The following is a 16377-nucleotide window of genomic DNA, read 5'->3' as shown; positions in this document are numbered from 1 at the left end:
AATCTTCCCTTAAGCAATGGCACGTTCTATATTTTGACATTACAGAAACCTTGCTTTTTTACTAGCAAATAGGAAGGAGGCTTGCAAAACTCTGCCTTGTGGACATATCGGCCTAGCTATAATTGTGGCTGATAAATAATCTTCAGATACAAGTAATCTCAAAAGTCAATCCTGGAAGAGTCCACCTGCTCAGGTTGGTTTTGAAGGAGGGCATTCTTCATCTGGGGGAAAACATTTACCAATTTTTCCTAAATAAAACGCTATTACTAAAAGCCAGGAGGCATATACATATTCTAGACTTCTCATCAGATCTAAAGAAAGAACTAATAAAATCTTCTATGCCTCAGGGTGAAAGTAGCGAGCAAGGACCACTCTCAAGTACATCTCTATGCCACCGATGTGATTTCAGAGCCAACGCCGCTGGCTGGCCAATCATGTATTTATTCACTGCTGTCATTTTGGGTGTGGAGCATATTTTAAGCCACTGATTGATAACCTGTCCCTGCCATTCCCTACTGGAAAATACCAAGACATATGCATGGGAAAATTGCTTGTCCCAGGGCAGCAGTGGTGACCGCTAAGTGGAATCTTCTGTCTGCATTCAGAGGCGATAACAATCTAAGGAAGCTCCCCTCCCTCCATCTAAGGTGGTGTGACAGCTGTGAATGCCTTTGACAGCAGTGATTATCAGCTTCAGTGAACACATTTTAACTTGGAAAAGGCATTCGTGAGGAGCAGGTACTGCTGGGATGGAATCAGGATTAGCATCCGTTCCTGGCTGATGATTTCACATCTTCTCTACTGTTGTATTTTGGATTTCTCAAATCCAAGGCAATGCAGAATCCCTGTTTTAGACAAACCTCACATGTTGGAGAAATAGACAATGATTTCTGCCAGGATGCAATTATCGGTGCTCTCTGGCCTAAACCTCAAGAGAAACAGGACTGTGCTATAACCTAGGAACTTGGAAAATTAAAATCTGGGTTGGTGCCCAGTTCCATCTTCCTTGATTGTGTCTGTGGACTGGGACGGCGGCTGGTTTCCTTTTTCGCTCGTTGCTCTTGCTCTGTGTCTGCTGGGTCTGCCTTAATAATCCTGCTCTCCAAACACACATTGTAAATATTCGTTTGACTTTTGGGGGGAAGGGTGGGTCTTGACCCCATAGAAGGGGACACATCTGGTGCCTAACAAGTGCTCGTTAATGAACATATTGGCTCCTCCAATACTGCCGAGAGCTTTTTAGTGCAAATACTTGTTGATGCTAGTTAGTTGCTGACAATATATACATGACCTGTAATTTAATGTCACCTCATTCCTTCAGTATATTTGTTAGGTCAGAATACTAGTGATCTTGCTAAGAATTACAGTTTCCCTACTTATTGAAGATTTCTTTATTTTCTTCAGTAATCACTGATGGGTCTGATCTGAAATTCAATCTCTTAAAAATACCTTTGAGAGCACCTTATCAAATCCAGTCAACACTTCTGTGCCCTCATCTGTTTTTTGTTTGTTTTTTTGGGCGCTTCTCGCAGCATGCAGGATCTTAGTTCCCCAACCAGAGATTGAACCCGTGCCCCCTGCAGTGGAAGCGTGGAGCCCTAACCACGGGACGGCCAGGGAAGTCCCATTCTCTGCCCTTATCTGATTCAAACACATCTGGCCCAAGAGACACCTCCCTCCTCTCTGATACTCACTTCTCCCCTGGGCCCAGTGAAACCACTCCCTCTTGTGATTGGCCCCATCGGGCCAAATCCTTTGCCGTCTCTTTGCAGGCTTCTTTTTTATCACTCAGCTTTTAGAGAGTTCCATCCCAGGCCTTCTCTTTCTCCTTGAGTGAGGGCATCCACACCCTCAGCTTCAATGATCACCCATGAGACAATTTCCTCCAAATCATATGTATCTCCAAGTGAAACATATACGTTCAAAGACCCACATGTTCCCTTATTCAACAAATACTTAACGAACACCCACTGTGTGTGAAGCCTGGTGACCAATCACTGTCACCACTAGGATGTCCTGTAGGTACTTCTCTATGTCCAAAACATGCTATGAGAATCTCTCTTCCAGAAGGACAATTCAATCTGTATTTCCCATCTTTTGTGTGTGTGTGTGTGGTACGCGGGCCTCTCACTGTTGTGGCCTCTCCCGCTGCGGAGCACAGGCTCCGGACGCACAGGCTCAGTGGCCATGGCTCATGGGCCCAGCCGCTCCGCAGCATGTGGGATCTTCCCGGACCAGGGCACGAACCCGTGTCCCCTGCATCGGCAGGCGGACTCTCAACCACTGCGCCACCAGGGAAGCCCATGTATTTCCCATCTTGATGAATGATATCGTTATCCCCTTGGTCACCCAAGCCACAAACTTAGGATTCACTTGAAATATCTTTCTCCTTCACTGCCCACCCTTAATCCCCATCAACATCGTGCCCACATCCATTTAGTCCAACAAATCATAGCAGTTATTCCCTCTGAATATCTCAGATCTGTGCTTGCTCCTACAACCCCTTGGCTCCTGTCTAAGTTTAGGCCTTCATCCCTGTTTGATGCATTTTGATCTCCAACATGGGACTTCCTGGGTGGTGCAGTGGTTAAGAATCCACCTGCCAGCATGGGGGACGCAGGTTCGAGCCCTGGTCTGGGAAGATCCCACATGCCGCGGAGCAACTAGGCCCGTGCGCCACAACGACTGAGCCTGCTCTCTAGACCCCGAGAGCCACAACTACTGAGTCCACGTGACACAGCTACTGAAGCCCGTGCACCTAGAGCCCGTACTCCACAACAAGAGAAGCCACCACAATGAGAAGTCCACACAGCGCAATGAAGAGTGGCCCCCGCTCGCTGCAGCTGGAGAGGGCCTGTGCGCAGCAAGCAACGAAGACCCAACGAAGCCAAAAATAAACAAACAAATAAATAAATACTCCAACGTGTCTTCTATGCTACTGCAGCATCAGACCTTCTTGATATGCAAATTTCACCATGAATTTCCCTTCCTAAAGCACTTCATGGTTCCAAAACACCTTCAGAGTGAAGGTCAAGCTTCATAGCTTGGCCACAGCCCCTCCTGCACCTGGTCCTGGCCCTGTCCTCTGCCATCGTGCATTCTGTTCTCCATCCATACTAAACAACTTGCTGTCTCCCAGGGATATCACACCCTTTCGTACCTCTGTACCTAAGTATATCTGCTTGAGAAGCCCTTTGTCTCCCCTCTACACTACCGTTCCTCTTTTAAACGACAGTAGAGCCTAGTGGAGAAGCATGTCAACTTTGGGGCCAAGACATGCTGGACAAGTTGCTTTTGCTCTTTGAGCCTCAATTTCATCATTAGGGTCATTGTAAGAATCAAATCAGATATTTGTTGAATCAGTGAATTATGTATTCATGTAGTGCCTACTACCTGCCAGCCCTTAAGCTGAGAACCAAAGATATAGCAGTGGGCAAAGCAATGGAAGCCCCTCCCTAAGGGATCTTGTATTCTGTTTAGCACAGAGAAAGTGAACAAAAAAGGTTATAATTATTACTCACCCAAGGCTTAAGTAATAGCTCCTTGGGGAAACTTTTCAGACCTACGTCCCAGTTTCCTTTCTGAATTAGGTGCTCATCTTCTATGGCTCTATATCACACTGTATGGTGCCGTTATCACAGCATCATGTTGTGTCATAATTGCCAATATTTTCCTCTTGCTCGTCTACAGCTCTGAGTTCCTTGAGGACAGAGCCTGGGACTTTTCTTCTTATGTTACCAGCTTGTAGTACACAAGAAATCCAGCTATATGTGTCAAGTGAATGAGTGAATGAACATTTCAGAGTATGCTTAACTTATTGTTTAAAAATAGCATCTACCACTAAAGACCATTTGCTATAGGCCAGAGACTATGTCAATTGCTTCAACTGTACTACGTAATTTAATCTTCACGGCAACACTATGAAACCAGTATTATTACACCTACTTCATAGATGAGGAAACTAAATCTTAGAGATGCAGAGTAACTTGCTAGGGTCACATAGCCCGCAGGTGGTGAAACCAAGCCAGGGACCCAAGTCTGCCTGATGCCAGAGCCCCAGCTTCAATCCATGATGCTTCGTAAGAGGAGCCATTTCTCTATGGGGCAGTTGGAGATGTAGGATGATGGTCTGGATATACTTTATTTTAGATACGTCTGTGTACGTAAGACAAACCTTAACCTACAGTCAGATGTACACGAGACATTTTAGCTTATTTGTGTGTATGTGATCTGTGCGACTCTCTTGGCCCCGCTGAGGGGGACGGGAAATGAAAGGTTTTAAAAAGTTCACAGTATTACAGCCTCTTCCAGTTTAGACTGTCTTTGGAGCGCTCGGTCTCTTGCGTGAATATTCAGTCTTTTAGATGTCCTCCTCTCTCCCTGGGTTCTCTGCCTAACTGTACCAAGCCACTGATTTTAGTGTGATGAGGCTGCACCTTGATTGGGGAGGAAGGTGTTGGGGAGACACTCTTTGAAAGCCATCTCTTCCCAGAGTCTCAAATGGGACTTCTGCCTCATTAGGCAAAAGAAATTCCCTTAGGCTGAGAACAAAGCCAAAACCTCTCTAACGTCTCCCTTCAGGGACCCGGAGGTGGGAGATTCTGCTTTTTCCCACTTCCACCTGCTTCTTTCCAACCTTGGGGTTGGAAAGGGTACTCTCCCCGCCCTCTTCCTGCCTGTTTGGCGTTTCTCTCTGTCCTAGCATCCTCCTTCCCAAAGTGGAATGTGCCTTCCCCTTCTCCCCAGGGCTAAACTGGAGAATGGCTGCCAGGTAACCTGATTTATGGGGAGAGGAATGAAAACACATCTGTTTAATATTTTCAAATTATTACCCCTGTTACCCCTGCATCTCGGAGGGTAATCACAAGTCTCTGGGGGCTCTCTGGGTCCCTGTAGAGTGGTGTGGTTCAGAGCAGTCCTGGAGGAAGACTTACAAGACTCTTAGGTACCTCCTCCACCTGCCTCACTACCCCTCCCCTTTCAGCCCATTCACCCAAATTCCTGGCCATAGTCCTCTTTTTCATGGACAGCCCAGAAACAGTGGGAGTATTCTCTCCACAAAATTAGTTGGTAAAACCAATGATCTATATATACATTCAAATTCTGACAAACATAGTCCCTAGGATAACACCAGTTATGTAACCTATTACTTAAATATGGGATCATGGAAAAGAAAGCTATTCAAAAGAGCCCCAAATGAGAGAATGTATGCGGAAAACATTAAATATTTGATTTGTAGACTGTGCCTTTTAACTTCAGACTGTTCCCAAAGAAAGGGGAAGCTTTTGTGAAGAGGAACAAATTAGTAAGGAAATTAACAGCCATGGGTCAAGTAACAGAAATAGTAAGAGGAAGTGTTGATCTTTGTAGCAGTAACTACACTCTCATGCCCCTTTAGCTCACTGTGCAATGTGAGGCTTGCTGTGTATCTCTTGTACTCAGATATTTGTCTGTTGTACCTTGTGAAGTCTTAGGTCAGAATTGGATCCTTATTGTATGAAAAAAAATTCTCATGTCAGTTGAGATATGGATGAAGGAATCAACTTGTGCACTGTGAATTCACTGGAGAAAGTAGAAAATAAAATTATTAAAATATAGTTCAAAAGGAGAATTCAGAATAGGAAAAAATGCCCCCTTATTTAAGATTATCATTACCATCTGGGTTGTAAACCATTTGACTCTAATTCTAGGAGCTTGATGCCAGAAATAACTTATTACCAGGGAAATATGCTGGAGAATTGTCAGGAATGACAAATTTTTTTACTTGTTTTAACATCTGTATCACAAAATGATAAAGCTGGTAAGCCATACAATGATGTGAAGGCATGAGCCTAGTACTTTCTGCGACATATATTTATGCTGTCTTTTACATTCCAATTCTCCTTCCTTTCCCACCCCACAAAGGGTCAGAGACCACTTTTGATAAGCAGAGAATCCTTCAAACTCCCTTCTTCTTTCTGAAGGAAAGCACTGGACACATCTGGAATCTGTTCAGAATTTATAATCTAATCCATACACTTTGCACAGTACTAGCAATTCTATTCACGGCTCTCTTTTCACAGTGGTCATGTTGAGAAGTACATAAAGTACTTGATTCTTACCTTGATCTATAACATTTATGAGTTCACATTAAACATAGACCACCACTGTCCAATCACATTGATAAAAGCACGTCATTTTGAAGTTCCAGTTCACTACTTCCTGGCTGTGTGACCTTGAGCATGTTGCTTAATCTCACTAGTTTACTCATCTTTAAAATAGGGATGGTAATAATAATAGTACCTGGCTCCTAGCCAATGTATTTGAAAGCTCCATTGCAATGATACAGAACAGCTTGAATGTTGAGAGCCTCCAAATACTAAATTGGATGTTCACGTGTTTAATTCAAAGGAAATAAAATACATGACAAGGATTTAATTATGTGTATCAGGAGACAGTATAAGAATTTGAATTGGGAGGTCGTGTGTAATCATGATGTTCTAAAATGGTGGTTATCTTTTTTTTTTTAACTCTGGGGATTCTTTTGTGCAGAAAATCTCTTAATTTGCAATCTTTGATCTTCTCATTATTAACGTAAAGGTATATTGATTAGAAGGAAATGCAGCTTCCTCTTAGCTTTTCAGGTTTGGGGCTACTTTCGGGGAGGCGGCTGCTGCTGTTTGGAGAATGGGGGAGGAACCTGGAAGTTTTAACCCCTTAGTCTGATATACTTTCTAGAAGGAGGCTACCAGGTCGTGTTATATTTTTCTGAAACCAGACGGAGTTTAATTTTCATGACACAAGAACTTGGTATCGAAGGAGTTAAAGGGTCTCCCACACCCCTCTGCCTGAATCGTTCTTTTGTGTACACAGCTGCAGTGGGAGCTCGGGTTGGAAAGGAAATGGTTAGAGGAAGAGCTGGTTTTCAGACCCAGGCGAGTCTGCGAGGGGGGCCGGGGGTGGCCTGGGGTTTTACATGCCAGATGTAGGCCTGCCCGGGTGCCTGCTTGGAGCCGCTGGCGTGGTCACGCCGGGGCCCAGCGCTAATCAAGACGAGGTGATGAGTTAGCGGGTTGCTATGGGGATGGGCCGGGCCACGTGACCAGGGTGCTGCTGCCGGCGCTTTGACGTCAGCAGCCGGGAGGGCGGGCCTCGAGAGGGCGGGGCGGGATCCGAAGAGGAGAAGGGAGCTGCGAGCAGCGAGCAGGCGGCAGGCGCGGTCTGCGCGAGGAGCAGGCGAGCGGGAAGGCGAGACGCAGCCACCTTCCTCACCAGCCAGCCCACAGCGGTTTGTTTCCATCCTCGGGAGTGCGCCAATGCCCGGGCCGACCCAAACCCTGTCCCCAAATGGCGAGAACAACAACGACATCATCCAGGATAACGGGACCATCATTCCTTTCCGGAAGCACACAGTGCGCGGGGAGCGTTCCTACAGGTAATGGGGCTGGCACGGGAGCGGCGCCGGGCGGGGGACCGCGGCGGGCGGGCGCGCGGAAGTCCGCCCGTTATATAATGGAGCAGACGCTGCCCCCGGACCCGGCTGCAGACGGGCGTTTGTAAAGGCGGTTGTGATTATTTGCTATCTGTTTCCATGTGTCATGTTGGGTGTGCACGGAGGCTTCCCGATTGCAGATGGAAAGCATTTTGTGAATAGGTTTGCTGCCTGCAAGGGGTCTCCCTCCATCTCTTTCCTTCCACATTGATTTAAAAATGCAAGCAATTTTCTCCCCCTCTCCAAAGGGAGACAGGCTGGAGCACTTCCTTTCCTCCTTCCTTTTTAGATTTTAAAGGAACCATGAGGTAGGCTGTGCCTGAAGACAGGGAACCAGGAGGATGGTGAGGAAAAGGTTTGCGCTTGCCCTGGTGTGCGTGTGTGCAGGAAAGATGGAATCCTCTAGATTAAGCTGCAGTCTGTGATGTTGAACCGCCAGATTGATGGAGCTTTGTAAGAATTCTGCTCGCTGATTGGTGCAAGGATTGACAGCAGAGGTCACGGTGTCAGACATTCATCAAAATTTTCTCCATAGAACCCAAGGTTTATTAGAAAGAGACTGGACTGCAATGGACCTGAAAAGAACTGGGTGCCGTTATGCATTTTCTTAGGAGTTTATGGCCTCCGCATGGGTGGGGGAGCCCGCCCTTCTTATTTACAGTAGGAAGGTAATTCCTGGTATTTTGCTGAGGTCTGATTTGAGGATGGGACTGATCTTGGTCATTGTGTTGTGAGCCTTTTGATTAATGAGGCAGCCTGTACGGTTGGCATCATTTTTACATTAGCATATCTGGCAATATGTTCTAGTAGATAAGCTCATTAAAATTGTTTGCATTGTTTGATAAGGATAACAATGTAATGGAGAATGCAGCTAGAGTCTAATGCAGCTCAAGGCCAGACTTTAAGGGAGACTGATAGCTTCGCTCATATTTCCTCTGAAGTTCTTTTGTACTGGGGTAGTTATTTTTAAATGTTACCTTGATAACCGCTAACAATGCTTTTGCTTTGAGGCAGAGCGCACATACCTCTGAAATGCATCCTCTCAGCGAGCAACAGGAAATAACTTTTTTTTTTTAATGCCTTCATCTAAACATTCAAATGGTATTATGGGCAGACTAGTCTGTGTGTGTGTAAATATTGCATATTTTAAAAATAGAGCCGAAAGTACCCCCACATCCTCTCTCTTTGACCAAAGAAATGCTATGAGCTGACTGAAAAAAAAAAAATTATAAGCAATCTTTGCCCTGTCATCTCTGGCAGTTACATAAATAGTGGGAGTTAATTTTGGCTGTGCCCATGAGGTCACCAAAATCTCATGCCTATGGTTCCAAGTAATATGTTGACATGGCATCCTTAGAGATTCCAAGTGCTGGTTAAACCAAGCACTTAATATAAACCAAAATTGGTTAATATAAATTTGCTTAATATAAACCAAAATTGGTCCACAACCTCTGGGACTCTCCTTTTGGAGACCCATGAGACTGGAACTTTGGGTCCCTTCTCTCCTTTACTTCTCTCCACCTTTCTCTGGACATTCCAAAGCTTAAAGTAGAATTTAAAAACAAAAACAAAAACTCTGAGTTGCTTTTAAACCGCACTTATTTAAACTGCTCTTATAGGTGATAAATTTGAAGCCCATATTTCTTCAGTGATTTCACCTCTGGCACTTAGGTAGCAGTTGTTTTTAAGACAGAGTTCGAATTTTACCACATGGGCCGAACGAAGGCAGTCGCCTGGTTGGGTTTTATTAGTCATATGAGCGAACTTGCAATGGCAGTGGAAAAATCATTTGGTAGAAAGGTTAAATGCTACCTTTTGTTGATGAATTATTGCTTTAAAATAAAAATTTATTCACCTTTTAAATTCAGTCCAAGTTATTATTTCCATTTCCTGAACTATTTCCAGTTTGCTGTCTGAGTCCCTGTATGGTACCTGAAATTATGTGAAAAACAAAACTGAATTTGAATAAAGATCTGACTGAGCAAAATCTTAAGTCACTAAGAGCATCATCACCTTTGTATTTAATATAATAGGAGTATTGGATGCTATAGTGAGAGAAGTCATAGGTTAAATGAAAGAAGACTCCAAAATTACATTTGTATTGTGTTATGTAAAGAGTGCACATGGAGACAGACACACTTGATATTTTCCTTGGTCTGTTTTTCTTTCAAAGTGGATGACCAACGTAGTATAACTACCACTTATTTTTTTGGAGGGGTGGAGGGGAAGGAAAAATGTGACACGTTTTTCTATCCAGGAAGTGTTCCATAATTATTTTGGCGTCCTGAGGCTGGAGTAATATTGCCATTTAATTGCTGAGGAAACTTGGAAGGCAATTTGAAAGCCAGAGGAGAGATTTAACCACATAAGTTTTACTTTGGCTGTAGGTTCATTTTGGCCCCCAACGATGAGGTGAGCTTGAGAGTTCTGTTGGAGTGCCACGGAGGGGCCTGAGTCAGCTGAGAGCCCTGGGAGTATCACAGGGAATTCTCTTTGTGGTTCCTTTACTGACTTCTAGGTAGGGCCGCAGCAGGTCCTTCAATCTTTGGCTTTATTTTCTACCTTTTCTTATTACATATAGACTCTCTCATCACATTCTTATAAAAGTTTTTGTGAAGTTAACTTCAAATATCTAAAACAAACACCATCTTAAGAGGTATGTAGATATAAGATGAGCGCAGTTATTACTGAAAGGGGACTCTTCCAGGTACTGCAGGACAAGAACACCCCTCACCTGGCTGGGAGCACAGGTGAGAGGAGAAGCAGACACCCAGAGAACAAGACTGTTCTTTCCAGCACCATCTGGGGGCAAGTGGTCACTCTTCCCAGGAGGAGACATTATTGTCATAATATGTGCACGAGATTGTTTATAAATAAGGATCAAATATGGTTCACAACCCAGATATCTTGATCCAGGTATCTCTTGGTATAAACAGAACCCATTTTTACAGACTGAACTAGAGGGGGTGGTAAATCATTATTGAAACAGAGTGCACTTCGATTAGCAGAGCAAGTTTCCTTTAGAAAATTACCCTTCCATTAGCAATTTCAATTGAAAAGAGCAAGGGCAAAAATGGCTCAGCAGAGCTGACTGGACGTGTTTCCACGGCTCACGTCCACTCCTGTGTGATCGCCTTCTCAGGCCCAGCTTCCTCATTGCATTTATGAGCGATAGAAATCCATATATTTTAAGAGCTGCCTAAAAAATAAATGTGGTGTGGGCCATCTGAGGTGACTGTTTAATTCACAGAGCGAACAAGTCGAGCTCTTGCTCTGCTGGGAGGGGCGACTCTCTATAGCTCTGTTTCATGCAGATGCTCGTAGGAAATGAAATTTATTAACTGGCCCTCTGCCCACTGCATCTTTGTTTGCATGCTCCAGGCTTTTAAGAATGAATGTATAAGTCCAGAGGACTGGTTCCACATGGGTGTTAGAACACGCAACTACAGTAGCATGTGTTTCTGAATACTTAAAAAAATAATAATAAATTACTTGGCCCCAGGCAACGGACTGTAAAGAAAAGCACAACGAAAACTTAAGCCTAAAACATTGGCTCTGACATCCAACTTTGCCAGTTTTGAAAAATGAACTCGTGGTAAGGAAAACAAAAAGAAATAATGTGTGTGTGTGTGCACACGCATGTGCACAAAAGATAGTTGTGAAAGCGTGTTCTGTTTAATAGAAGCTATTGCAACACGCCTCACTTTAACCAGAATGTAGACTTCAGATCACATTCCCCTGAATAGGAGCTGCAGACAGCAGAAGTCTCCTTCATACATCTCCATTATGTATATATTAGTATCATCTGGGTTTACTACTGTCATAGGAGGTTTTTGAAAAAGTGATTTTTGTCCTTTACATTTTTCTTAGTATTTTTAAAGGGTACTTGATGCTTTGATTATTAGGTGCCCAATTTTTGAACTTCTTTTCAGGGTCCTTTGTCAGGGCGTCTGCTAAGGGGATGGTCTTCCTGGTGCCCTTGGTGAGAGGCTCACCCCTGCTCAGCAGTGGTTGTCACTGGTCTTATCTCTTTACGGTACATTATCTTAGTAGAACAGTGGTTTGAGATGGTCCTCTGAATTTAGGAGGTTGATTTCCATACGCAGTATCTTTCCTATATATACAGAGACCTCTTGAAGCTGCAATGAATAATCCCTTAGGTCAGTGGAGGGGGAAATATCAGGACTAATCTAAATATTCCGTTTGGCTTGGAGAATTAATTTGACAAACGCTTGAGAGTCGTACTCTGGCCAAGTTCTCTGCCAGATGTGCCTTCAAGGACCTTGAGTTCTATTTCAAAGTCAGATGTGTGAGCTGTTCATTTTGTAACAGGTTTACTTTGTTGTGAATATTTGGCTTGGTCTGATAGCCAAAGTGGATTGCACTTCCTGAGCCCACAGTGACTCAAAGTAGAAAAAGACACCCTCCAGGCCAGTGTGCTGTAGGAAGCTAAGAGACATTGGTGGAGACCAACAATTTGGGTGAAAAGAGAGTGCAGACTTTAGAATCAGAATTTTCATGGGCCTGGCAAGGCACATATTGGGCAGAAGCGGAGAGTAGGGCAGGAGCATTGGAAGGCAGGCAGGTGACCAGAACTTGAAAATAGAAAGCCATTGAAAGCACATTAATTGGAAGACAACATAGTAAAAACAGAGGTGCGTGCTGGAATTGATCTCCCGTTTTGCAGTGAGAGTTGAAAGGAAAATGGAATCCTCCAGTGCCCCACCCTGCAGAGCCCAGAATTCCTAGCGAATACTTAGCTTGCTCTAGTAGAGAGAACTCTCCAGCTCTAGTGTAGGTAGATGTTCCTGGCTCAAGTCATCTTTCCCTCAGTAGAACCAATCAGGGCAACTTCTTCCCAGAACGGGTTTGGTACTTAGGTCAGATGGTGGCTTCTGTATTTACAGATGCCCACTTCATAGTTACCGGGCTAAAGAGATGGCTGTTGTATAGAGTTTACACTATTTTGATCCTCCCAAACTCCCCAGGCTAATTCGAATTTTACTCACTTGAACCAGGACTGACTTAAAGCGTTATCTTGTTTTTTCTGAAGGAGCGGAAGGTGGTGATAGATGCATGAGATGGTCAAGTTGATGGCTGCTTTTAGTGATGGATGCTTTTGTGTAATGTATCTAGTAAAGGAAGTGTAACTAGAGCTCAGTCTTTGTCTTTTTTCTAGACCTCATTTGCTTCGGGCAGGTAAAATGTGCCCAAAGAGCCAGATTTGGGTTATGACGTGGAACAGAAGAGGAGTAGGGCAAGAGACTTGAAAATGAAGAGCACGCGTTATAGAGTGTGCATTGGCAGAAGTCTGTAAAACTTGGGATCTTGCGTACAGAATTGGTCCCGAGGTTTATAGCCAGTGCTTGTTACATCATCCATAACATGACAGTGCTCTTCCTATGAGGCACACTGTTTTATGTTTCCTAGAAGTAGTGTTTATTTTTCTTTTATAACACATTAATTCTTTGTTCTTAAGAGAGCCTACTCTGGCAAAGCCCTGAGAGGTAATTTGTCAAAAATGCCAGCGGCATTGACATCTCAGGGCGTCGTTCTTGGGTTCACAGTTCTACTTTGGTTACAAACAGTAGTCTCCCCTCATGCAAGAGCCCGCCTGGTTCCGCGCAAGGTTTGCATTTGGTGCTCAGCAAATCAGGAGAAGGCGCAGCCACTAACATGGGCTCCTCTTCCCCCACCCCAGTCTACTTCCATTTTGTCATTTTGGAAAGCCAAAACGTGTTTTCAGGTTATTAATAATAAAATCTTTTAAATTTCCACTCTTTAAATAATTACACAATTATTGTTGTATTAAAATTTAAGCCAGGGCTTCCCTGCTGGCGCAGTGGTTGAGAGTCCGCCTGCCGATGCAGAGGACACGGGTTCGTGCCCCGGTCCGGGAAGATCCCACATGCTGTGGAGCGGCTGGGCCCGTGGGCCATGGCCGCTGAGCCTGCGCGTCCGGAGCCTGTGCTCCGCAACGGGAGAGGCCACAACAGTGAGAGGCCCGCGTATTGCAAACAACAATAACAACAACAAAATTGAAGCGAGAATTCCGGCAGTCTAAGAATCTGTTCTTTGAGCAAACTTATGGGGTTCCTTCTGTACGCCAGGCTCCATGCCAGGCACTTGAATTCAGAGATAAATCATGCAAAGCCCCTTCTTGAAAAGCCTCTAGTATTGGGGACAGCAGGCAGGAAGGCAGTGCTTGACGGAAGAAATCTGAGGTGAAGAGGTACCTCTGACCCCAAGAAAGTAATTCTGTGATTCTTGTGCTGATGCTCGGCCAGGGCAAAATTACCACTCCTGTAATTTTCAGAAGCTGTTAGAAATGGCGCATGTAAATAAAAGCTATGTTTGAGTGTGTGTGTTCCCTACCACGACCTCTGTGTATAAGTTTTTATACAGCCCCAAGGCACAGGTTTGAGCATTGTTGAGTGACCTACGTGGTGGGAAGGTAGTCACTTGGGGAAAAGTAAAAGGCTTATCTCTTTTGATCCGCCAAGTTTTATATTTGTACTGACCATCACTATGTTTAAAATAGTACAGTATTCTAACTTTTATGTAAAGAAAATTTATATATTCATATTTCCTTGATGTGCATGGAGAAACTGAAGGAATATAGACTAATCGCAGTGGAACTGTACAGACCGTCCCTGGGTACCTTTCTTTGTTTAACAAAAAAGCTTACGACTATGTAAATGCACTACCTAATCAATCAATGGTGTTTCATTTAACACCTTAGTAGCATTTTAAAAATTAAATGAGTTTTGATTTTTAACAGTGAGTTGTACGTGCTGAAGTGTGTTGGGAAGCATCTCAAAATATCATGGACTTGTTGAAGTCACATGGATGATATTAAAGATTTGCCTAACGCAAGTACTGCCCTTTAAAACGTCGCAAATCACAGATGAAACGTGCTCGCACAGCATCCGCCCCTTGAGGTTTCACACATAGCAATGCATAGTCCATGTTTTGTTTCCTTTCCCCCAGAGGCCATCGGAGCGTGATCAGTATCGCTCTTTTTTTGTGATGCGGCCAGCCTGCTTAGTATGCAACAGGAATCTTGCACTAACTGCAAAATAATCTTCTGTGAGGATTCTTTGTCAGTATCCGCTTTGGGTGTTTCTCTGCTCATTTATTGAGCACCTGGTGTGTGTCAGGTATTGTGCAGGGGCCCTTAAAAATGTGAGATTGCGGGTTATGGCCATTTCTTAGCCACTCTGCTGCTGTCCTCTGCCCCAAGCCCCACCTCCCGCCCCCAGCTCTGAGTCTGACTCGCCCCCTTATGGAAGTTATTGAGCAATATCTGGCCTTGATGGGACCCCCCGCGGTCGTGCTAGACACCAGCTAGGAAACAGGCCATCTGCATTCACCAGCCCCTCCCCCGCCCGTCTGGGTGAAGGCTGAGTGGATCCCATGGAGACTGACCAATTAAGAAGAAACAATAGGAGAGCTTTGAATACATTATCCCAGCTATAGGGACCTGCTGCTCACCGGCGGCAGCCACGAAATAGAAAGCTTGCGGAGCTCGTGAGCCAAGGTCTCTGCTAGAAAAGGAGGAAGCGGAAGAGGGAGTGATTGGTGGGTGCCGTGGGGTGGAGAGGGGAGCGCAGGATGAGGGCTTCTTGGGGTGGATGTGTCAGCCCCTCCCCTTCCCCCCTGGCTTCCCATCTCTTTCTGTTTCTGTGGGCCTAGTACATCTGTCCCTCCAGCACGTATTCTCCAGAGAGAAGGAAAAAAAGATGAGAGTCATCAGCCGCCTAGGCAGGGGGCTGAGGACAGGAAGGCATGGGGACCTGTAAGTCTTTCCAGCACCCCTTAGAGGGGCTGGCAACACACAATAAACGGAAAAGCAGGTTTGGTGTTTGGGAAGCCGGTTTGTCTTTCCCTGGAATTTCTGACAGGCAGATAGCATTGTCATATCACCGACTTTAAGATGTCAGTGTGAACATGCATTGCAGGCTGTGTGATGAGTGTCACTGCTACCTCACCTCCCATTCAAAACTTAGTCTACCCCCCAGTAAGACCAACTGGGGCTCTCAAAGTCCCAGATTGCTGCTCAGAGAAGCAGGGAGCGGTAGCAGGCAAAGCTTGGTCTCTGGCCTGAGACACTCTGCCAACCCCTTTCTAACTGTTTCATCCAGGGTGAATTTTTTAGCCTCTCTAAGCCTCATTTTCCTAATGTGCTAATGGAAATAATAATAGCATCAACCTCACAGTTCTTAATGAGGACTTAAATGAGATACGCAATATAAAGTATACCAAGCAGTGAATGGTGCAAAAGTAAATGCCTTTAAAAATGTTAGCTAGTACTGTTGCTTGTAATTTCAATGTACCCTTTTACCCTGTCTTTATAATTAGCTATGACCTTTGTGTCGTCGGTACGTGTTACAATACTTGGCACATAGCAGATGTTCATTAAAAGTTCAAATTCAGTCTGGGAAAAATTCAAACAAATTATACTGTGCTGTCCCCCACCTTACCAACTCTATTAAGAATTAATTTTACATACCGTAAACTGTATCCATTTAAAGTATATGATTCCATGAGTATTGGTGGTATGTATGCCTTTGAAGCCATCACTCCCAAAAGATTCCTGGTACCCTTTGCAGTTCATATGTCTTCTGTCCACAGCCCCAGGCAACCACTGCTCTGCTTTCTGTCCCTGTAAATTAGACTACATTTTATACAAATGGAATCATACAAATTGTACTCTTTAGTGTCTGACTTCTTTTACTCGGCGTAATGATTTTGAGATTCATCCACGTTGGGTTTACCAGCACATCATTACTTTTTGTGGCTGAGTAGTATTCCACTGTATGGCTATACCATATTTTATCATTTACCAGCTTGTGAACATTTGGGTTGATTCCAGTTCTTGGCAATTATGAATAAAACTTCTATGA

General features: G+C 44.4%; 1 protein-coding gene across 4 annotated transcripts in view; it reads left to right on the top strand.

Moving 5' to 3' along the window:
• MAPRE2 (microtubule associated protein RP/EB family member 2) overlaps positions 1-16377 on the top strand; it is a 162243-nt gene that overhangs the window by 54785 nt on the left and 91081 nt on the right. The window contains exon 1 of one of the 4 annotated variants that reach the window (XM_030876523.2): positions 7140-7414. The exons of 2 other annotated variants lie outside the window; for them this stretch is intronic. In XM_030876523.2, the coding sequence (XP_030732383.1) occupies positions 7296-7414 (119 nt within the window). In that variant the 5' untranslated portion in view covers positions 7140-7295. Of the gene's footprint in view, positions 1-7139; positions 7415-16377 lie in introns of those variants that run through there. One more of the 4 variants, XM_030876525.3, reaches the window with a different exon arrangement.

The sequence above is a fragment of the Globicephala melas genome, chromosome 13, assembly GCF_963455315.2.
Source record: "Globicephala melas chromosome 13, mGloMel1.2, whole genome shotgun sequence".
Taxonomy (NCBI): domain Eukaryota; kingdom Metazoa; phylum Chordata; class Mammalia; order Artiodactyla; family Delphinidae; genus Globicephala; species Globicephala melas.
This window is presented reverse-complemented; position numbering and strand designations above follow the sequence as displayed.